Source organism: Furipterus horrens, unplaced genomic scaffold, assembly GCF_987537825.1.
Source record: "Furipterus horrens unplaced genomic scaffold, mFurHor1.1.pri manual_scaffold_10, whole genome shotgun sequence".
Classification (NCBI taxonomy): Eukaryota; Metazoa; Chordata; class Mammalia; order Chiroptera; family Furipteridae; genus Furipterus; species Furipterus horrens.
The window spans coordinates 76000076-76024573 of NW_028327180.1; the positions used below are offsets into that span (position 1 = coordinate 76000076).

The 24498-nt window shown below is 42.1% G+C and overlaps 1 protein-coding gene across 1 annotated transcript in view; it reads left to right on the forward strand.

Annotated features, from left to right (window-relative positions):
• The window catches only part of KLHL3 (kelch like family member 3), a 114498-nt gene that overhangs the window by 75447 nt on the left and 14553 nt on the right, over positions 1-24498 (forward strand). Inside the window, exons 7-10 of the mRNA XM_090288277.1 lie at positions 4983-5099; positions 8741-8890; positions 23091-23208; positions 23598-23795. Coding sequence (XP_090144403.1) covers positions 4983-5099; positions 8741-8890; positions 23091-23208; positions 23598-23795 — 583 coding nt within the window. The remainder of the gene's footprint in view (positions 1-4982; positions 5100-8740; positions 8891-23090; positions 23209-23597; positions 23796-24498) is intronic.

Below are 24498 nucleotides of genomic sequence, written 5' to 3' on the forward strand. Positions count from 1 at the left end.
TATTTTGAAAAACTTCAAACCTATGTAAAGTTTGAAAGAGTGGACATTCATATGCCCTTCACCTAAATTCACCAATTGTTAACATTTTGTTTCACTTGCTTTCTTTTTCTCTCTACATATTTAATCTTCTGTGTTGCTGTACCATTTGGCAATAAAGTGCAGACATCATGACACTTCACCCCTAAATATTTTAGCGTGCACCTCATAAGAACGAGGAAGTTCCCTTTTCTGGCCATGAAACCATTACCATACTAAAGAAACTTAACATCGATACCATGATATTATCTAATAGATAATGGGTATTCAAAATTCCTAATAGTTTCAAAAAAGTCCTTTACAATGGTGTCTTTTAAATCTATGCTCCAATCAAGGATCATGCACTACATTTAGTTCTCCTGTCTCTAAATCCTCTTATTCTAGAACTGTTTCCCTGCCCCCACTTCATAATATTAACAGTTTTGAAGAATCCAGGCCAGCTGTCTTGTGGAATGTTCCAAATATGGAGTTGTCTGATTGTTTCCTTGGGATAAGTTTCAGGTTAGACATTTTAGGAAGAATCCTACATAGGGGATACTGTGTCCTTCCCATTAAATCACAACCAGGGATATAATTTGTTTGTTCTACTATTGGTACTGGTAACTTTGATCTCTTGTTAAAGGTGGTATCTGTCAGATCTCCCCATTTGAGACTGTCTCCCCCTCACTCCATGTAATTAATAAATAATCTTTGAGGTGATACTTTGAGAATTGTGACTATATCTTGTTCCCCAACAACTTTTCACCCAATGATTTCAGCATCCATGGATGATCTTTTTTTTTTTTTTTTTTCAGATTTAATGTGTTTTATTGATTAAAATATTACATTTGTGCCAATTTCCCTTCCCTCTGCTCCCCTCCACCCGGTGGCCCCCCTCCCTCCAGTTGTCCCCCCCTTTTAGATTATGTCCATTAGTTGTGCATACAGTTCCTCCCAACCTCTCTCCGTCTATTCCATTCCCTCCTACCATGATCCCCAATTCCTATATCATCTCCCTCCCTCTCCCCACTCCCCCTCCCTGTTGACCTCCCCCCAATATGCTTCCCGTACCCACAGTTCCTTTTCCACTCTTGTTGCCTGTTTAGTTTGCCTTTGTTTCATCTCCCTAGCTTCTGTTTTTTAAACCAGTCCCTTTAACATCTCATATAACAGTGGTTTGGATCTAATGAACTCTTTCAGTTTTATTTTGTCCTGGAAACACTTTCTCTGTCCTTCTATTCTGAATGACAATTTCGCTGGATAGAGTATTTGTGGTTGTAGGTTTTGGATTTTCATTACTTTGAATATTTCTTGCCAGTCCCTTCTTGCCTGTAGGGTCTCCCTTGAGAAGTCAGCTGATAGTCTAATTGGGACCCCTTTGTACATAATTCTTTTCTTCTCTCTTGCTGCTTTTAAGATTCTCTCTTTATCTTTAATTTTTGACATTTTGATTATAATGTGTCTTGGAGTGGTTCTCCCTGGGTCCAGTCTCTTGGGAACTCTCCTTGCTTCCTGGACCTGCAAGTCTATTCCCTTCCCCAAGTCTGGGAAGTTCTCCTTTATTATATTTTCACTCAATTTTCAAGTTCTAGTTCATCTTCCTCATTCTCTGGCAAACCAATGATTCTTATGTTGGGCCTTTTATAGCTGTCCCAGAGGTTTCTGATCCTCTCATTGTTGCTTCCCATTTCCTCTTTCTGCATTGGTTGACTGCTTGTTCCTTCTCCATATTCCAGTTTGTTGAAATGAACTCTGGATTTTTTTTCCTCACCATCTGTCTCGTATGTGGTTTTGTTCCTTTCGTTATGAATGTTTTTCGCTTCTTTCTTATCTTTTTCCTGCTCTTTTGTGAATTCTGTAAGCCACCTGATAACAATGGCCCAGAACTGAGCCTCTGACAGGTTTCTTATCTGTTCATCTGTCAGGTTCTCTATCTGTTGTCTGGTGAGCTGCACCACCGGGATTTCTATAGTTGTCTGCCTCATTTTGACAGATGTGTTTTGTTTTCTTGGGCTGGCTACAGGGGGCGGAGCCTGTGTATGCGTCACAATTCAGCGACTGGCGCCTGTCCGGGACCTATTTCGCAGCCCTGTGGTGCTTTCTTTGGGGGCGGGGGTCCAAGATGGATTCACACAGTTATTCAGCTAGGAGACCGGGATCCGTCCTCCCGCCCCCCTGGGCCTCACTGTTCAAGGTGATGCGGTGGCTGCCTTCCCCAGCGCTGGGGTCGCGCGCCGCCAGGGGCTTGACCGCAGCCGGGATTTTTCGCCGCCCCGCCGCTGTCCCAGGTGCGACCGCAAACAGCGCTGCCCTCTTTAACTCTTACCTGCCCAAATGGCACCGCTGGTTTATAACTTCATATGTTGGGCTTCCGTGTAGTTTTATTTTCTGGAATTTCTAGTTATCCTTTGTTTTGAAGTAGTTGTATTCCTCTCTAGTTGTAGAGGGAGACCTAGCGTGTCCGTCTAAGCCTCCATCTTGGCCGGAAGTCCATGGATGATCTTTGTTGAATCAGATATTACACTGGTGATCGCAAAATGACGTTTTTCTAATTCTATCAGTCCTTTCACTTTTATTAGCGGGCATCTTTCTGTGAAGAGGAGCTGTTCCCACTTTTTTTTTTTTTAAAGTATTCTTATGGACTCACGGCTTCTGTTTTATTCATTCACCCATTACTATTGTTTTCTTTTAACAAAGAATATTTTAAATTGAGGTATGATTTACACACTGTGAAATGTATAGATATTAAGTGTGCAGTTTGATTAGCTTTGACAAATGCATACACCCTATACCTGACACCCTGTCACAATACAGAACCCAGTTTCCTTTGGCCCCTTCCCAGTCATCACCCCGCACCTTCCTGCCCAAGCAGCACTGATCTGATTTCTTCATTCTTCTCTTTGTTGTTTCAATTGCCCCAAATGTTGGCAATGAAAGCCCCATCTATTAGGCTCTGTCTGTGCCCATCTGTCATGTCCCCTTAACCTGCGAGCACTTTCATGCTTTCTGGCATATGGTGTTTTGTTGTACTCGTTTAACATCTGAAAATACCCCATGGTATGGATACTACTTTAATAACTTCTCCACTAGTGGACTTTGGGTTGTTTCCTTTATCTTGTTAAAAAAATGTGCAGCAAACATCTTGGAACACATTCTTGCACCACTTTTGTGAGTATTTTTGTAGGCTAGAGCTTTCGAAGCATTATTTTTTGGTCAGAGAGTATGCACATTTAAATTTTTGATTGATAATGCCAAATTTTTCCCTCCCCTTAAAAAGCCACATTAATTAAATTTCCACATACAGTGCTGGTTTCCCCACAGCCTCACCAGCATTGAATTGTATCTATCTGTGTGTATATGGTGGTGCAGAATTTGAATTTGGACTTATCCTGAGTAAGGCAAACACCCAAACCACAGATTCTCCTTTTTTGGTGCCAAGGCCAGTTTTGATTTGTGTAGGAATGAAACCTCTCCTCAAAGGAGATGTTAAACCCAAGGAGAAATTTTTGCCATTCAGGCTCAGAAATTCTCTGTCATTCAGTGTCACATTCACCATTACCACCAACTTTTGGCAGAGGGTGTTTGTTCTTGACTGTTTTTATTCTGCGTTAGCTGAATGTGGGAGATTAAGGAGGAGAGGAGGGTGTGTGTGAGCCCGGTGATGATATTGCCCCCAGGGCTTCTGGCCCTTGAGCAGTCCTCAAATCTGGTTCCAGGTTACTGTTCTGTATTTCTCCTCTTAAATAACTGCTGGAACTGATTAAAAAAAAAATTATTTTTAAAAATTTATTTAGTTTTAGAGAGAGAAGAAAGGAGGGACAAAGAGAGGGAGAGAAACATGGATGTGTGAGAGCTATATCAATCAGTTGCCTCTCACATGCTCCCAGCTGGGGACCGGGCCAGCAGCCCAGGCATGTGCCCTGACTGGGAATCGAACCAATGACCTTTCCGTTCGCTGGCCTGCACTCAATCCACTGAGCCATACCAGCCAGGGCTGGAACTGATTTTTTATTTTGTATAGTTTTTAAAATTTTATCTTTATTCTTTAATTGATTTAATCTTTATTGTGTTTTTTTCCCTTTATCACTTAGTTCCCTTATTCACACCCCCCCCCCCCAGCAGTCACCACACTGTTGTCCATGTCTGTGAGTCCTTTTTCATTTTTGCTCCATCCCTCCACCCTCACAGCTCCCACACTAGCTTTCATCCTGTTCCCCATTTTCCTTGTTACTGGAACTAATTTATTTTGCAATGAACCTTGACGATTCTACATTTGGGATAGTCGTTGTTGTCGGCAGCCGTCCGTCTCGAGAGACGATGGTGTAGCTTCTTAAGAGTCTATCTGCACCGCCGAGAATGGCTGTGCAGTCCGACTCGGGAGTGACACGGTATCTGTCTCCTCCCGTGTTTAATAGACATCTTGTGATGACGCTGGAGTGTCCTCTCCAGTGAAGCTGAAGCTACAGAGCCTGGGCAGGGTGATATGGAGGGTCTGCTGTTGCCCATGCTGCAGACCCTCCCTCTCTTCGCAGCTGAAGGGTCCAAGGGAAAGACGGAGTCAATACAGCTTGGCTTCAGGTGCGCCGCAGGAGTTGCCGGTGTTGACTACAACGTCAAACCGCCTTAGGGACTCCGGCTCCGGATTTTCTGTCGGGGTTTACTCCCTTAGCCTTTCCCCTGAAGAGGTATGCCGCAAGGCAGCGGAGGTTTTTTGGAATCAGAGTTTTCCTTCTCTGATTTGGGATAGTAGGTTTATCATAACATATGTGTGTGATCACTCACATCAGCTAGTAAGCAAAAACTTTCTATTTTTGTTTTACTTTAAATATTGAACTTTAAGTTAAACACATTTGTGGATGACTTTAACTTTTTTTTTTTTTTCCTTTTTTTAGGTTGAGGAAGTCATTTGAAAGCTGTTTGAAACTTTTTGGCTCTTTGGTAAAGTTATGTGTTGATTTTCTTCATAGGTATTTGAAGCTGTGATTTCATGGATCAACTATGAGAAAGAAACCCGTTTAGAGTACATGGCAAAGCTGATGGAACATGTCCGTCTCCCTCTTCTCCCTAGGGATTACCTTGTCCAGGTAAGTCCTGTGTGAAGAACCAAGCCCTTCCCTGTTTACCCAAGCCTCTAATGCAGCAGTGGGCAGCCCTGGTAGTCCAGAGTGGTGGAGGAGTTTTCTAGGTCTTCTGTGTGAGTTGAGGGCATCAACCTATTGGGTTAAGTGTGAGGTGTAAGGCATAGAAACATTGGTTTGAGAATATGAGACTTAGGTTTCCGTTCCTGCTCTACTTTACTTGCTAGCTTGGGGTTTTTATTTAACCGTTTAAGGCCTCAATTTCTTCTTCCACAAGAGGGAATTATAATAGAGCCCAGCGGGATTATTGTGGGGACCAAAGGAGTTGTAAATATGTGAGTTAGATGTTTGGCATGGAGCGGGGCCAGATAAATGTTCAATAAAAGTTAGCTGCTTTTATTGTAGAGGACCAAGTAAGAAGAGTCATTCCCAGATGTTGCTTTGTTCCCTTTCTGCCTTAGTTTTAGGGCACTTGGAGCTCAATTCGGGATTGTATAAACCAACCCCTCACAGGTGCCTGGAATGCATATTGCATCTACCTCCTCTGAAAGCATGGTGCCGTATGTTTCCTCATTTAATCCTTGTAATAACCCTGTGAGCAGAGTTTATAACCCCCTCTTTACAAATTGGGGCCTCAAGGCTAATGGAGGTTGAGATTTATCTGGAGTCACCATCAGGGGCAGGGTTCAAATCCAAGCCTGTCTGGTTCTGATCCACGCACCTTGCACAAAGCTGGCCACCACCTTTGATGCACTCTATTCTGTTTATTCACTTTATGACTTGATTTGTATAGTAGATGACATTATATAGTCTTGCAAGGAGGCATGGTTTAAAACTTAAATACACAGACAAAACAAAATGCTGAGGCCATAAGCCAGCCCTCAGCTGTCCCTGACAAGTCTCTGGAAGGAATGGAAAGAGTAAAGGAAAGATAAGAGGAGGCTCAGCAGCCCAGCAGCCTAGTTCCCACTTCCCAGCTGTCTAGCCCTAGACAAATACTCAACCTTTCTAAACCTCGATGTTCTCACTGGTAAAATTGCACCTGCCTGTGTTGGATTGTTTGGGGGTAGAATGAGGTCCTCCGTGTAAAACCTGTGATAGTGATCCGTGAGTCCAGCTTAGACAGTGTCCTTAAAAGCACTTGCCAAGTCCTCAGCTCATGGCACTGTCGTCCACAGGCCTAAGGGGTCAGGGAAATGTTGCCCGAATCTTTGAACCTCAGCCCTCTTCTCAGGTGCTGAGCCCCACATTTTTCACTTTGAAGGCTACCACTGCCACCTGGTGGCGGCATATCCTTCCTGTAGAACAGGTCCCCTGAGGAGGGAGACTGAACCAGGCAGAGCTCCTGGTGTCAGAGTCCTGTGGGAAACTTATCGAAGGTAGAAGTGGACGACTGGCCTCCTGCCCTGCACAGCCTTGTTTCTGCAGGGAAGAAGGGAAGCCTGTGGACCTGGGTTCCCGAGAAAGCGAAAGGGGCCTTAGAGACCCCAAGTCACAACCTCCGTCCGGTGTCCACAACCGAAGCCTCAGACATTAGGAAATAGTTTCTGGGCTCCTATGGCGGAATAAGTTTAGATGCAGAGAAGAAGTGGTCAGAGGCAGTGGATGTGAGAACTGTTGTGTAAGACCCTTTTTTTAAAAAAGGGTTTTTTCAGAACACCTCTGGAAAAAGAGAATATTTCATTATCATTCATTTGACCTTGGCTGATCATAAAGGAGGAGAAGGAGGATAAAGGGAAAGCCCTGTACAGACCTGCACCAACACTGTCTAACTTCTCGGGGAGGTGTTTCCTTGTTTGGTTTTGTTCAATAGTCAACATTTATTAGGCTTTTATTAAATATTTAAAAATATTGTACTAAGTATGTAACATGTTATATCTCTAACATAACTTTATTGTGATAAAATATATAACAATTCATCAGTGTAACCATTTAAAAAAATGACTGGTGAGAGAGAGAGAGAAACATCAGTTTGTTGTTCCACTTGTTTACGCACTCATTGGTTGATTCTTGTATGTGCCCTCACTGGGGATTGAACCCACTACCATGGTGTATTGAGTCAGTGCTCTAACCAACTGAGCTACTTGGCCAAGGCCCATTTAAACCATTTTAAGTATATAATTTAGTGGTATTAATTACACTCACCATCCTGTACAATCATCACCATATGCATTTCTACAACTTTTTCATCACCTCAGATAGAAACTGTACCCATGAAGCACTAAATCTCTAGGGGAGCTTTTCATTCAAGCTGATTGATTTCTTTGGGAGAAGTAGCTATTTATGCATTTCTCTTCTCAAGCTTTTTTAGAGATCCACTCTCACCCTTCTAATTTTTTTAACTGACCCCAAAAGTTTATGATCTGTCCCAACCTGGCTCACTCCCTTAGTGAGAAGGCGGAAATACCTTTCAAGAAGGCAGGGTGTTCTTGAAAGTATTCTTGGGAATCATCTCTGGGGAATGAAGTGCCTGGAGGTTACCAGTCCTTCTTTCTCTGCCAGCTCCCATGCTACCCAGCAGATGAGGGCCACATTTTCATTCCTAGTTACAGGCAGGGACCCAAGAGGCTCAGCCACATCTTGTGCATGATCAGCTTGAGGGCTCACATAATTGAGGTGGGGAGGCTCTTCTCATTTTCTAAATGGACTCGAGCACCTCACGGTTAGAACCCTTGTCTTGTTCACCATTTTCTTGCTGGGGTCCAGCACTGGGCTGCCCAATCAGGAGACATTCAGTCAGTTAACTAGTGAATCACTTCAGCTAATAAAACATGAAGTGGCCTCTAGAGACCACACTACTCCTTATGGGTATTCCACATAGCAATCTGACCTGGACCTAACGGCAGAGATTTTGACAGAGCACCAGAATGGTTTCATTCTTGGGCTTGCAGAGGAAAAAGGCTTACACTTGCTGTGCACCTGCTTAAGTCCATAACTCTGAAATAAGAGATGAAAAAGTTACTATCCCAGCTTAGATGGGGTCCAAGGTGAGTTCAATAGGTGAGACTTTTGTGCAGGATATTTTTTCTTCTCTGATATCACCGCTCTGTTAGAGAGTGCCTTGCCGAATAGTTTTTTCCCTGAGGATTTCCCTTAAGAATATGGATATGAATTCTTCTTCTTGATAGTCACCTTGTCTTATTTTATGCCTCCAAAGGTTGGCTGGTGGGTCCCTCCTTCTTCTTCCTTGCTTTCTTCCTCTTAAATATATGTCCATTTGCCCTAAACGTTATGGTGCATTCAGATCAGGTGGAATGTGGAAAAAGGCTTTCAGGACAATGAATTGTCTTTGTTTTACCTAATCTTATTTCAGCTTCAAAATAAACAAATGAAGTGAGGTTGTGGGTAACTTTAATATGCCCATTTTACAGATGAGAAAATTGAGGATCAGAGGAGTTAAGTGGTAGAGCTGGGATTTGTATCCCTGTCTGTTTGATGCCTGAATATCATTACATACTCCTTGGTGCTCTTGAAATGCAGGAGGTGGCCACCAGCTTGTAACCCCATGGCCCTTTCTCTTGAGGTCCGAGATGATGTGGTGTGAAAGCGGATGAGTGTGGGAGTGCAGAATGACTCAGCCTGGGGTGGCAGCGTGGCACATGTGGCCAGGCTCTGCTCCTGGATCATCTTTGGGTTATTACCTCCAGACAGTTGAAGAAGAAGCTTTGATAAAGAATAACAATACCTGTAAGGACTTCCTCATCGAAGCTATGAAATATCATCTCCTCCCTCTGGATCAGAGGCTCTTGATTAAGAATCCAAGGACGAAGCCCAGGACTCCTGTCAGTCTGCCCAAGGTAAGCCCCAGCCCAGTCACTGCCAAGAGTCAGGACTGTGTCCAGTCTTTCACTCCTGCTCCAAGTCTCTCCTCACCCATGGCTGCCCTGCATCTTCGTTGTGTTATGACCTAAGAGCTGGAGTCTGCTGGTTGCCCTTGAATCTGCTGGTACCTCTCTCTTCTGGGCTCTTCCTTTCTTAAGTGTTTCAAGGTAATTTCTAGTGTCACCGGGGAGGAATGAGGGTACCTCAGAGCTCTTCCCTCTAAGCTTCTCTTGTTTCACACCATGATTTGGGCTGTATTGCTTTTGGAAGCAGCAGAATGGCTTTGTAGGTTTTGACTTAGTGATGGCCATAACAGTCCTCATTCTAGAGTCAGAACATTCTAGTCTGGTTCCTTCCCTCACCACAGAGCCATAAAGTTAGGGCTGCCAGATGAGTCTGACAGGTAATGAAGCAGGGGATGGAAATGGGGGGTGGCGGGATGAGACCTTGTGAGGGCAAGGCCAGAGGAAGGGAAGGATGAGCTTAGGAGGGGACCCCATGATCAAGAGTCTGTGCAGGGTGCTGGGAGCTCTGGCTCCCTGCAAGCCTCCTTTCTGCTCTGGTCCTCAGAGCCCTCCTCTGCCGAGTGAAAGATGCTACCCTAGATGATCTCTCACATCCTTTCCGGCTTGCATTTGTGTGACCTTCCTCAGATCCTAACATACGGCTGTGAGTGGGAAGGTTCCAGGCAGCTCGGGAGGAAGGGTGGGAGGAGAGGAGTGAGTCATGGTGGCCCGGTCGACTGCACGGTAGGCAGCACCAGGGAATTGTTTATCCCTCTCTTTGTCCGCCTCTTCTTTCCGGCTGCCTGCTATACGCCCCACCTGCTGCTTCCAGGAAGGGTTTCAAAGGGCTAGAGAAGCATGTTGTCCAAGGTCTGCAGTTCCTATCTCCACTCTCCTTTGTGAGCATGAATTGTGGAGAGTATAGTGGTGGTAATGTGAATGAAGGTTATAAATGTCCCAGACAATAACACAAGCACTGACATCTACTGAGTGCTTATTATGTGCCAAGCAGTGAGCTGAAGGTGTCTATCTTATTCTACCTACTCAACAACCCCATAAGGTGAAGGCAGGTATCCTAGTTCTACAAGGAGAAAACTGAGGGCCAGAGAGTTTAAGTGATTTGGCCAGAGTCAACACAGCACAGCCAGTGTGGGGGAACCAGCATTTGACTTGAGTCTTTCTCACCCTCCAAACCTGTTCTCTGAACCTGTGCCATCCCGCACCTTGCTGCACCTTTGTAAACCTGAGAGTATTACCTACCTGTCTACCCCCTGTCGCCTCGTGCAGCCACAGGGCTGCCGCAGGGCAAGGGCCTTGGTCTGACTGGCCGCTTGCCTTACTGCATGCTGACAATCTTTTGTTTTATTTTGTTGAACTATCACACTTGAAACATCATATTTTTCAAAATGAAAATAACTTTAATTATAGGAATATGTACTCATTATAGATTATTAAAGGACATTGCAATTTTGAAATAAATCTAAAAATCCACTGACATCCCTCCTCCCAGGGGCAATCACTGCAGTCATTCTGGGGAATTTTATTTCAGACATAGTTCTGTGCATGTATTCACAAACAGATAAAAATGTACACTTTTAAACAAATGGAATCTTGCTACATAGATTAAAATCTTTTTTTCTCCTCCTAACCATATTCTGTAGACTGTTTTAAATGTTATTAGTATAGGTAGAATCAGTATTTAAATTGTAATATGTACATGGTATTTAATTATACTTATGTACCATTATTTAACTGTCCTTTATTGATGGGTTTGGAGTTATTTCCATTTTTAATATTATAGACATTTCTGTGTCAAACATCTTTTAAAAGCTGGCATCGTAAAAAAAAAAAAAAAGCTGACATTGGGTTTTAGTTTGCATTTCTTATGATTGAGATTAATCTTGGTTTCATATAATTATTGGAGTTTGTATTTATTTACTTTTCTGTTAATGTTTTTTTGCCCATTTTTCTATTGGACTGTATACTTTTTATCAAGGAATTTTAAGGGCTCTTTTTATGTTAAAGAGGTTAGGCCTTTGTATGTATTGAAATTTTTTTTTTTTTTAGTTTGTAGTTTGCCTCTAAACTTATTTACAACATTTTTGAATTCTCCAAAACACTTTTAAGTAGTCACATTGATCTAATTTTTGCTTTATAGCTTAGGTTTTGCATCATGCTTAAAAATATTTCCCCTACTCTGAGATTAAAAAATATACTCCCATTTTTCTTTAGGTACTTTTATGACTTCCGTTTTACATTTGAATCTTTAATGCATTTAGAATTTATTTTGGTTTGGGGAGTAAGGTTAGGAATACAGTTTTCTTTGTATTGCAAATCGTGGGCACGTTGCCCCTATGTTATTTTATTAAATAATCTCCTCTCCCATCTATTTGAATACCACCTTTGTTATGGATTAAATTCCCACAAGCTTTGTGTCTTGAAGTTATTGATTCTAAGGTACACTGCTGTTTTATGCAGAGGAGGCTTTTTCCATCTTGGGTATTCAGCGGACCTTGTTGCCTGTCTTAGTGATTTTTCTCTTTGGAAACTGAGGCTCTCATACTCTTATGATATTAGGTTAATGATATCTTTTCCTGGGGATTGCATTCTGGAGCTAAGGAAATGGTGCAGAGCTGGCCCAGTTTCTTTTTGTGGACACCATACTCTGTGACCTTTCCTTTTCTAGACTCCGTATCTAGCTTTTGGCACAATACCCATGAAAAAGCAGATTTAAGAATCAAAGCCAAGTTTGTGTCTGAGCCTGGACTAAGCATGCTGAGACCACCACCCCTCTTTCCCCCCGATGCCAGATATTGAGTCTATAGTTGAGAAGAGTCTGCCCCTTGTTTCAGGAGGCAGGTCACCTGTATGCCTTAGGAACACTTTATTTTCAGAATGAAAATGTTTCGAATCCTGGGCACATACAGCCTTCTGCAGGCAACTGGAACCAGGACTTCTTTGAATTGGTTGAAGGAATTAAAAAATTAAAAAAAAAAAAAATGAGGCATTGCTGCTCTGTGCCTCATTGTTCCCCTGACTTTAATCCTTGAATGATTTAAGGTTAGACTGTCCAACCTGCTTCTCAAACTCTATTCCTGTCACCGTTGTTTGGGCGGGCACTTAAATTAATGAGGGGTATCCTCATCCTGGGTTTGAGCAGTGGGGTGTACGAGGGAAACTGTTGCTTTGAGGATTATCAGATTTTACAGTAAGTCATTAAATGATCACAGTCATAAATCAGTACTGTTCATATCCAGGTTAAGTTACTTGCCCAGTTACAGAGTTAGTAATTGCAGAACTGGGGTTTGAACCAAGTTCTGTTCCACTCTAGAGTCCATGTGTGCTTTTTTCTTATACCAACTGCCTTCCTGGGGCACGTTTTCAGGTTTTGGTGGCAGATGAAAAGGATTTTCTTTTATTTTTAATTATCAAAATCTCCTTTAATTAAAACATAACATCCTATTCGTCTCATTAATAGATGCATTTCCAATACATTTACGTCTTTTTAAAATTAGGGTTTTATATTTTTTGAGCAGTTTTAGGTTCACAGCAAAACTGAGGGGAAGGTACAGAGATTCCCCATGTACCTCTGCCCTGCTACATATATACCTTCCCTTATTTTCAATATCCTAGATTGTTTTCTCTTAAATTCAGATTTATGAGATACAATAATTTTATACACAGTAGAATTGACTCTTTTTAGAAATGAAATTTGATAAATTTTGACAAATGCTTACAGTCATATAACCACATTCTATTAGAATGTTTTAATCACTCCAAGAAGTTCCTTTGTGCTGTTTGTAGTCAAGCCCCTTCTTCCACCCCAGCCCATGGCAACTCTTTCTGGTTTCTCTCCAGGTACTTTTGTCTTTTCCATAATGTCATATAAATGGAATCATGCCTTATATAGCCTTTTGAGCTTGCCTTCTTTCTCTTAGTGTAATACTTTTGAGATTCATCCACATCGTTGCATGTATTAGGAGCTCATTCCTTGTTTTTCCCCTCAAAGGAATACTTTTTATATTTTATTTATTTATTTTAAATTTTTGTTCTATTAGAGTTGTCCCATTTTGTCCCTGTTGCTCTCCCCTGTCCTGCCCACCCCCACTTCTCCCACAGTCAATCCAGGAGTTCATTCTTTTTCATTGCTAAATAATATTCCATTATATGGAGTACTAGATTACAAATCAAGCTGCTTTGAACTCACACTTACAGATTCACTTATAGGTCTTTGTGTGGACATATATTATAAGATATCACTAAACCTTTTTTCAGGAAGGCTGTACCATTATGCATGTCCCTCAGCAATGGACAAGAGTTCCAATTACTTTACAGTCTCCCCACTACTTGTATTATCTATTTTAAAAAATTTTGGCCATTCTAGTAGGCATGTGGCGACATCTCACTGTAGTTTTATTATTGCATTTCCTTAATGACTAATGATGTTGAGCATCTTTTCATGTGCTTATTTGCCATCTGTATATCTTCTTTGGTAAAGTATCTATTCAGATCTTTTCTCCATTTAAAAAATTGGATTATTCTTATTGAATTGTAAGAATCCTTTAGTTGTTATACATACAAGTCTTTTATCAGATATATATTTTGCAAATATATGTTGTCTTTTCATTTTTTTAGCAGTATCTTTAGGAGAGCAGAATTTTAAATTTTATTAATTTTTTTATATTATGCTTTGTGTGTTTTGTATTCTACCTAAAAAAATCTTTGTCTAATCTAGGATCACAATGATTTTCTCCTATGTCTTCTTCTAGAAATTTTATAGTTTTAGGTTTTACATTTAGGTGTATGACCTATTTTGAGAGTTTAAAAAAATGTGACGTGTGAGGTGGTCAAAGTTCATTTATTTTTTCCCACAGCATTTATTGGAAAGATTCTCCTTTCTTTATTGAATTATATTGACACTGTTGTAAATAATTGACTATATATATGTTGGTCTGTTTATGTACTCTATTCTGTTTCTTGTATCTATTTGTCTCTCTTTACACCAAAACCATGTTGCCTGTAAAACTAACTTAATTTTAAGTCTTGAAATCAGGTAGTGTGAGTTCTCCAATTTTGTTCTTCAATGTTGTTTTTGCTGTTCTAAGTTATTTGCATGTCCATATAAATTCTAGAATCAGCTTGCCTATTTCTACAGAAAAGCTTTTGGGGACTTTTATATCAATTAGGGAGAATTGATGTATTAACAATACTAAACCTTCTGATTCATGAACACAGCATATACAGTATTCTCTCACTTATCGTGGTTATTATGTTCTAGACTCCCCCCACGATAGGTGAAAATCCACAAAGTAGGAACCTTACATTTATTTTAGTATTTATATATATTTTAAGGCTTTATAAACCCTTCCCACACACTTATAAACCATTCCCAGTCCCTTATTAACCTTCCCCACTCCCTTATTAACCTTTTCCACACTTTTATAAACACTACTTATGTTCTTAAACATATTCTCCACTTTTAAACCTATGTAACTTTAACAACATACATACTGTATACAGTACCGCAAAATCCCATGGTATAGCAAAAAATCCATGATAAATAATTAAATATAATATTTTTAAAAATCCTGTGATACAGTGAGGCCGCGATAAGTGAACCGTGATATAGGGAGGGACTACTGTATCTCCATTTATTTAGGTCTTCTTTAATTTCTCTTATCAATGTTTTATAGTTTTCAGTGTATGGGTCTTGCATGTCTTTTGTTAGAGTTATCCCTAGGTATCTCATAGTTTTTAAAACTATTGTAAATTTTTTCTTTTAAGATTCCAATTCAAATAGTTTATTGCTAACATATAGAAATATAATTGGTGAGAAACCTTATTTAATGGAGAAGGAGAGGTCATGTTGATGATGACTTCATTTGTTTCTGGAAAACATAGGCAGGAGATTACCAAGGGCCCCAGGCTGACAATTTAGGGAGGTATTCAGGATTATCTTCTGGATTGTTAGCTCCTCCACTAAACTGGTTCCATCAGGCATTATTCAATTGTGTCTCTGGCAGAGTAAGCAATAGAAAAGTTTTCATGAATGAAAGAGATATATTTTTAAAGAAGAAATAATCTCATGGAGATTTAATACTGACCATTTCTATTACCCCTAGTTGTTTTCCAATGCTTTCAGCATTCATACATGTGGTTTTACATGGTTGTAGTGAGGATTTATGTCCTACTAATATCCTGCATTGATCACGAATATAGGTTGGCCCTAGACCATTTAGTTTAACCCACAATTCCAATACTGAATGAATCCAATTGTCATTCCTGGGGGTTAGCCAGTTGTAAAACACTTCGATTAAAACAAAAACACACAACACCAGCAATAAACTATAGACTATCATGTGTGTATTAACTCATTAATTTATTAATTCACTCATCTAACACACTTTCATTGAGTCAGTAATTGCCAGGCATGCTGGGTTAGGTGTTCTAACAGACTAATATGAGCTGGTCCCTTCCCCAAGGTGCTCCAGACTAGGCAGAAGGGAGACAGATGTAAAGGGACAGTTAGAGTGGACTGTATAAGTGCCACTTGGAGGTATGGGCAAGACACTAGGACCACAGAGAGGGGCAAGGGGTAGGGAAGTCTTTCTGCAGGAGCTGAGGCCTGAGTTGTCTCCAGGGTTAAATGCAAGTTGTCAGTGAGAGTGAACATCCGGAAACTGGCTTAGAGGACTGCAGGAGGGAAGTGGTTCGTACCATCTGATGGCCTTGGGAGGAATTTGTACTGTGCTTTGTTGCTTCCCTGGATCACTGTCTTTATCACCAAAGACATTAATGATGATAGAAGCAGGATTGTCTAAATACAGCTTCCTTGTGTTTTAGACAAAGCACTTTATATACATTATTTTATCCTGATAACAACTCTGGAAGTTATGATGTTGGAGAAAAGTGAGGTTCGGTGAGATTGAATGACTTGCCCAGCTAAGTGGCAGCCTGAGAGCTTGGATCCAGGTCTGACTGACTCAAAGCTTATGCTTTGGAGCACTACAAAATGCTAACCCCCAATGATGATCATAGCAGATCTCAGTTGCTAAGCACTTAGCATGTGCCAAGCATTGGGCTAAGTGATTTGCATTTACTATCTCATAGGAGATTCAAAATTGTAATTATCCTCATTTTACACACGAGGAAATTGGATATTGGATTATGTCACCTATTCATTATATATTAGTTACCAGTTTCTGCATTACAGATTACCTTAACTAACAAATGTTTATTATTTCAGAGTTTCTGTGGACTGGAATCCCAGAGTGGTTTAGTTGCGTTGTCCAGGACAAGAGCCTATTATAAAGTTGCACTGAGCTGTTGGTTAGGGCTGCAGTCACCTCAAGGCTTGATTGGGGAGGATCTGATTCAAAGTCTACCCTCGTGGTTGCTTGTAGGCCTAAGTTTCTTGTCCTATGGCATCTCAATGAGGTGCTTGAGTGCCCCTATGCTGTGGCAGCTGGCTTTCCCCATAATAAATGATTCTACTACAGGGAGGGAATGTAACGTACTCTCACGGTGATGTCCCATCACTTCTGCTGTGTTTTATGTGCTGGGTACAAGTCAGTAAGTCTAGCCCACACTCAAGGGGAGGGGAATTAAATTGCATGTCTTGAGTGGAGTAGTATCAAAGAATTTGTGATGCATCTTTAAAGCACAGTGAGTAAATAGCCGAGCTGAGGTTTAAGTCAAGGATGACAGACTACAGACCCCGTGCTTTTAACTGTTCTATTATACTCCCTCCGAATTTCACAAAAGCATTTTAGCTGGATACTGTGTGAAAAGAAGCCCAACTCCTGCCGTCTGGAGCTTTTAATTTTAAGAGGTCCCTCCGAGAAAGTAAGGTAGAAATATATAAGTAGCCAAATAAGTGGAGTAAGAGAAGGAAATAGGTAATTGGGCTAGCGGGAGGAGCAGCCACAGGGACAGACTAAGATGGGCTTTCATGGATTCGGTCCGGATAGGCTTGCTGACAGAGCTGACTTTGAGAAACACGGTGGTGGAGAGAGATTTGCACTGTTCTTGGCAGTTCTCAGCGGTGAACCTGTTTGCCAGCCAAGCTCTCTCCCTGAGAGAAATAGGACTCTGCCTTGACATAGCTGCAGAGCCTAGAAAGGATTTTTTTTTTTTTTGAGCCTATATGCCCAGATCAGACTGATGCATTCAAAGCCGGAACAGCTAATAGCATCATCTGCGCTCCCACACATTCACCGCCCAGCACTTTCCCTGAGGCTGGGTTGCCATGGACAACCACAGGCTGTCTCCCAGCTGCTCGAAACACTCCTACGTTGCCCAGACTGCAGTAGAGAAATGAGGTTCCAGGAAGTTGCAAATGAACCCTTTGGAGATGTACTGAGCCTGGCACTTTTCACTGTAATTTAAGTTCAGTTGACATCTCTATTCAAATCTTTAACTTGGCACCAAAAAGTCATTTGGGCTGAAAGTGGGTGGATTTCTCCCGAGTGGTCCTGCTTTCAGTAGATGGTATCGTCAACAAGGCTGTTGGCATGGTGGGTGGGATGACTTCTCCCTTGGGTCAGGCCTCTGGGTTAGCACTGCTCCCCTTCCATCTTGACCCTTTAAATGGACTCAGACCACACCTGGAAAACACCCTGAGGTCTTGAAAAAGCCCCATCATCACCCCTGGAATTAGGGGTGGTGCTCACAGATCATGTGTTCTTTTCTTCCATTTATTGGGAGTCTGATTTTTAGAAACTGCTTTAATAGTGATGTCAATAGTAATGATGCTGGTGTTGATCTAATAATAGAAGCTAACATTCAGTGTGTGCTATTTACCAAGCACTGTACTAAGTGCTTTATAGCATTTAAGCCTCCCAATACTCATAGGAGGAACATTCTGTTATCCTGATATTATAGGTAATGAATGTGAGGCTCAGCAAGGGTAAGTGCCTTGTCTATGGTCACCCAGCTATTTAGTGATTGGGCTGATATTTGACTCCAGGTGTGCCTGACTCCAAAGCCTGTTTTCCTACTGCTTATCTCTTCTCTGGGTCTTATTCTTGCATTGCTGGTTCTCTAACCCCCATTGTCTCTGCACCTTGGCTGTCAGTCTTTGCCTGCAGCACCTGTTGCTCAGGAACCTGCTGGGACAAGTCTTCTGCCTCAACCTCGACATGCTCCTTCGGATGAACTTTTGGTGTTAGCCCTGCGGCCCCACGCACCAGGGTAAGAGAGAGTCTCATTTCCTGCCCTGGCCCGAGGGACCGACTGGCTGGGCCTGCCTTCTGCCCAGCTCACCGGTCATGGAAGAGAGTTTGGACACACACTCTACTCTTGCCTGACGAAAAAGTGTGCAGAGCCCAGCTTGTGACTCTCATCTTTGTGGAGAGTTTAATGACTTATGGGTCCAGGGTTAAGGTCTTCATTCACAGTGCGCCGGAAAGCTCTGCTCTGCTTACCTCCTGCTCCTTTCCCTGGCTACTCTCTGTGAAAAAGAGCATTTTATATTTACCTAAAAACTATTGTGTTATGCTGGGATTGAAATTTCCTTCCTAAGGAATCAGGTAGTCTTTCCATGGTCTCATTCACTGATCTACATAAAGTAAATGGCCATTTGACTTCCCAGAATGAGCTTGTTTTCCTTGGGAGTTGTCCAATAACCATCCCCCCAGACAGCTGAGTCTGGATCACCTGTATTCTGTCAGCCAGAACTTTCCATTCACCAGAACTTCTGCAGCCTTCAACACAGTGTCAAATGAGACTTGGGGGTAGGACTCTGAGGTACCCTGCAAGATGCCCAAGTGCGTTGCGGTTCTTGAGCATGACCAAATCATGTTCAGTCTAGCATAATTATTAGCCTGGAACTGGTTCTTTAGATTATTGTGATTTCCGTATGACTACTGGTAGTTCTTACTTATGGTTACCTTGAAGGATAAATGTTAAAAGTAGTGATCATTAAGTTAGCTGATTTGATTCAGTAATTTCTATTGAAGGCATTACAAATATTTACTAAGTTGGAATTTAGGGGTGTTGGGGCAAGAAAAATATGCCTATTGAACTCCTTGGGCCTGAGTTTTTCTGGAAATGTAAAATGAGGGCTTGTAAGAAAAGTGGTTCAGGTCTCTCTTGTCCTGATATCCTGTGGTCTTCTTAAGTAGCTAGAGATTTGTAATTTCAGAGATATAATACATGTAGATCTTGGGGAATACTCATATTTGTCTGATTGGTCACTGAGCTCAGGTATCTATGGAAACAATCATTAGTTAGTGTTCAAAATAGAAAATTTATTCTTTTTATTCTGCACAATTACATGATGATGAGTATAATGTTCCTTGTTTGATGGCTTCTTGCAAGGGTTGCCATAGAAATTGGACTACTTATGCCTAGGAGAGAAACAGAAAGATAGTTCTCTCTCTGCCTTGAGCTACCTCCACATTTTGGGGAACTGATGGTCTTATTTCACAAAACCTCATAATTACTATTCCCAGATTATTGCACAAGTTTTGAATATTAAACATCTTCTCTTACTGGTGGCTTTATGAGCTTAAAGGGAAGTTTATTTTGAAAACCTTGTCCTATATTATTTTTGTGTTTCTACTCATGTTTCACTTGAACATTGAAATTTTTATATTTCTATAATTTTGTTTCTGTGTTACTATGAAAATTCTCAGATATGAGTGCTGGATTTTCTTCAATGTGAACGTACCTCTGGTACCCCTGGTGGAAGATGGTTCTGGGGATGGTGAGCTTTCCTGAAAGCTTTGCCTTTTATATTTACAGGAGTCTGACAGCTTGTATAAAGAATAAGAAACCTTTCTTTTGGTAATAGAGTCAAAAGATTGAATAAGCTCTCTCTTTCTATTTTGTTTTTCCTCAACATCCCCAGAATTGTAATCTGGTGTCCAACATGTCTTAACCCAAGGAAGTGCATTCTGGCCTGTGTATTTTTCCCATTTACCTGTGTATTTCTTTCATGTATCTCTTTGCATGTGCTATTTACTATTCATTCATTCTTTATTCAAAATAAATATTTGAGTCCTAACTTTTACCTGGCACCATGAGGCCCTAGGGCTATCTGGGTGACCGAGGCAGATAAATTTTCTGCCCTGGCAAGACTCACTGTCTAGGAGGGGAGACAAGGTTGCCAGACAGTTCAAGTACAATACAATGCTGGTCTGCTTTAGTGGAAGAGCACAGAGCATATGTAATCTCAGAGAAGGAATATGTAACTCAGATTTAGAGGTCAGAGAGGTCCTCTTGGAGAGAATGGCATGTAAACTGAGAGCTGAAAGATAAGTAGGTGTTAAAGCAGAGGGCTTAGAAAGGGGGAGGAATATTTCAAGGAAAGGAAACAGCCTGTGTGAGAGTGTTGGGTACCTGAGGTCACTGCAGAAAGACAACACTGGTTTGATTCTCACTGAGCCCCCCAAATTATACTTCAAAGAAAATTTTTGCAATAGTTTGATTTCATGTTAGCTGTAACAAATCAGAACCAGAAGGACAATGCAAGTTCTAGGTTTGTTTATGAAGGCAGGGCATTATTGACCCTGGATGACTTGGGCATTGTCTGAAGTTTGCTGAGAGGCTATGTTCTTCCTTAAACTGTTCCTGGACGCCCAGCTAAGCAAAGAATTACAGGTGGGAAGCAATGTAGAATTCAGCTTCCCTCTGAAAAAGAGCTGCTCTTGACACAGAGCAGTGGACCCTCTGTACCTAGGCAGGAAGGAAAGTTGAATAGAGAATGTTTATTTCCAGAAGCAGCAGCAGCATTAAGCCTGACCTGTATGCCCTGGGTTCCTTTGGGATGTCCCAGAAGTCAGAAGTAAATTCTGAGTTGTTGAACATTGGTCACCTCCTTGGCCACAGATAGCTGTGGACTAACTCTGGTGACCAGAGATGACCCATGTGGGCAGTGGCTGAGCCTGAATCTGGAATCTTGGGGCTTCCATGCTTGATCTTGAGCAGTGCTTGTCTGCCTCCTCATATTGTAGATAATGTTCACCTGCGGATGTACTTCTTTGAGCTCACTCTGATTTCGATGATCACTTTTCTCCCCAAGAATACATTGTGGGGCAGTAAAGTGCACTATAGTGGTTTGTAGTAGCAAAAATTGTTACTGGCACACTCACCAGGAAATCCCTGTGGTTCATGGGTTAAAATAGTGGCTTTTAAAGTATTAATCCTGGAACAGCATCAGCATCAACTAGGAACTTGTTAGAAATGCAGATTCTCAGTCTCACTCCAGACCTACTGAATTGGAAACTTGGGGTCAGGCCCAGTAATTTGTGTTTTAACAAGCCCTCAGGGTGATGCTGATGTACACTGAGGTTTGAGGACCACTGGAATCAATGAGACAGGCTATAGGTAATGATAAAATCCTGTGACTTACAGTGGTTGGCTGCCTGTGACCTCTACCCCTTTCTCTCCACTTAAGAAAGGGAATGCCAGTGAGTGTGAATGATGTTATTATGAGGACAGCCATGAATTTGCACAGGTTTATTAAAATATTTAACCCATTGTTAACTTTGACACCTTAATTTTTATTACTAATAATATGTGATGAAAATTACAACAAAGGGGTACCACAATTAAGTATTGCAGCTCTATTACTGTAGCCAGAAGAGTGGTATTTATTTATTTATTTATACATACAATACGAGACACAAAGAAATATTTTAAAATTGCTCTCCAGGAGATATGTATATGTGTGTATAGCCAAAACAAGTATTTCTGTGATAACACCCTTATTATATCTTATGTGCTGTTCCATTAAAAGTATGCTGGTTGTAATCCATTTGATTGATCTCATGGCCCTAAATGAAATGTGACCTGCAGTTTGAAAAACATGGATGCAGTGAGCTGTCTTTGTGTGGAGCCTGTCTCTAGAGCAGGAGAGTGATGGGACTGGCTTTCAGTCCCTGTTCTGCCACTCTTAGCGTTGTGACCTTGGGCAGTGTACCTATGTTCTCTGAGCTTTACTTTTCTCATCTGTCAATGGAGTTGATAATATCTGCATCACAGAGTTGTGACAAGTGAATGACAACATACTTCGTACAAGAACTGACAGTGGTAGCTACCACCTTACTTGGAAATGGTACTGTTAGCACTGTTTTTCAGAACATTATCAGTTACATACATTTTTGTAGTAACACCACAAAGCAGTGTTTCATAATTTTTTTTCCATACTCCAATGAATAAGTACCCCCTGTAGCTAATGCATTCAGAAGTAGTTTGGAAATAATTTTACTTAATGCATTTAAATTCTGTACTGTATTCTAAGATATACTCAATTTTGAGTATATTTGCCCTGGCTGGTTTAGCTCAGTGGATTGAGCGTTGGCCTGCGAGCTAAGTGTCGCTGGTTCGATCTTCCAGTCAGGGTACATCAGAGAAGGAAAACTCTGACTCCAAAAAAAAAAACCTCCGCTGCCTTGCGGCATACCTCTTCTGGGGAAAGGCTAAGGGAGTAAACCCCGACAGAAAATCCGGAGCCGGAGTCCCTAAGGCGGTTTGACGTTGTAGTCAACACCGGCAACTCCTGCGGCGCACCTGAAGCCAAGCTGTATCGACTCCGTCTTTCCCTTGGACCCTTCAGCTGCGAAGAGAGGGGGGGTCTGCTGCATGGGCAACAGCAGACCCTCCATATCACCCTGCCCAGGCTCTGTAGCTTCAGCTCCACTGGAGAGGACACTCCAGCGTCATCGCAAGATGTCGATTCAACACGGGAGGAGACAGATGCCGTGTCACTCCCGAGTCGGACTGCACAGCCATTCTCGGCGGTGCAGATAGACACTTAAGAAGCTACACCATCGTCTCTCGAGACGGACGGCTGCCGACGACTCAATTTTGATATATATTTGGAATTATTTTGTGTTGATATAAAATTTAGTCTCCCTGCCCAAAAATCCTTGAGGGTACTGCAATTGGCAGAAGATGCCGTGAGTGTCTGCATGTACCGTAAGCATAGCTCTGGGCAGTGGCATTTGGGAAGCATAGATCTTATGGTTGTGTTTCTGTGGGAAGATGCTCATTAGACATTTTGTGAATATTCATGCCTGCTGGTGATTAGGGGCAGCAGCTTCATGTATGTAGCTCTGTAGATTGGCATCTCAGGTCACTTCTGGACCCTGAGCAATTAGTATGTGAAAGTACCATTAGCTGGCTGTTAGAGAGACGCAGCTAACATCCACTTGTCTTTCTGGAGGTCATGATTGTGGTCGGTGGACAGGCACCCAAGGCGATCCGCAGTGTGGAGTGCTATGATTTTGAGGAGGACCGATGGGACCAGATTGCCGAGCTTCCCTCCAGGAGATGCAGAGCAGGTGAGCAGTGCCATCCCCTAGTGCACGGCTGCCTTTCCCTGGCTTGCCTCTCCGTTTGGTAGCAGAAGTCATGCTTTGCTCCTTTTTGCCCCAAACATCTGTGCATTACAGACTCTCTTTCTTTTCCTTCCCCACTTGCCCAGTGTCTAGCTGTACCTTCCTGGATCAGTTCTTATGTGCTTAGGGGCTTAAAGCTAAAACTTGTTTGCTTGAATGGAACAAAATTAGAAAAGCAAATATGGGAAGAAATGCAATGAGTCCCACAATGACTTACAAATATCTTAAGTTGGAGATCACCTTCGGTGGTGAATTATTTACATGCCTGCCTTGCTTCCCCCTTGTTACTCATCACCATGAGGTATCAGGTGCCTTGGTTTTCTGTGCCTCAGGTGTGGTGTTCATGGCTGGCCATGTGTATGCTGTGGGCGGGTTTAACGGCTCATTGCGTGTGCGGACAGTGGATGTGTATGACGGTGTGAAGGACCAGTGGACGTCCATTGCCAGCATGCAGGAACGCCGGAGCACGCTGGGTGCAGCTGTGCTCAATGACCTGCTCTACGCCGTGGGGGGCTTTGATGGCAGTACCGGTAGGTCCTAGACATGGTCCCCACTTGTCCCTGGGACACACCCTCCTTGCAACCCTGGTTTGCTCAGTCAGTTCTTGGGCCTTCTGTCCATCCATAGCTACCTCCCCAAGAACCTCCCCATCCTTTATTCTCTCCCAGCTTGGGTGCCAGAGCCAGGCCTTCCTACACAAAAAAATATGTAACTGCCCATGTGCTGTCATTTATAGGGCTTTAGGAAGGATCCCAATTGTCAGAAGAGGGACTTTTCTCCCTGCCAGTGGCTGGGAACCCATTTACTCAGAAGATGAGACTTAGAAAGAGAGGGTGTCTCAGGACTGTTGTCTGAACCCTCTGTTGGACAGATGAGGGAGCTAAGGTTCAGCCATAGGAAGAGGCATGGCTGAGGACACAGTCTTTGTCCATTGTCCTGTGTGACTACCCACTGAATCTTTGCAAGGCTGGGCCACTGTAGGAACGTCTCTTTGCTCCTGGTATTTATCTAGCTTCAAAGGTAGAATTAGAAACTAGAAGTGGACATGGACTTGGAGAGATTATCTCATTTCTTTTCATATCTCCAGGTGGTGTCTCTGTAGACAATAACTCTATTAAACTATTAAAAAAAATGATATCCTTTGGCCCCCAGAGATGTGAAAACAATATTTTTTCCTTCTTTGAATTTTCATTTGTTTCTTTACAACTTGGTGCCCTTTACCAGCCTTCTCTG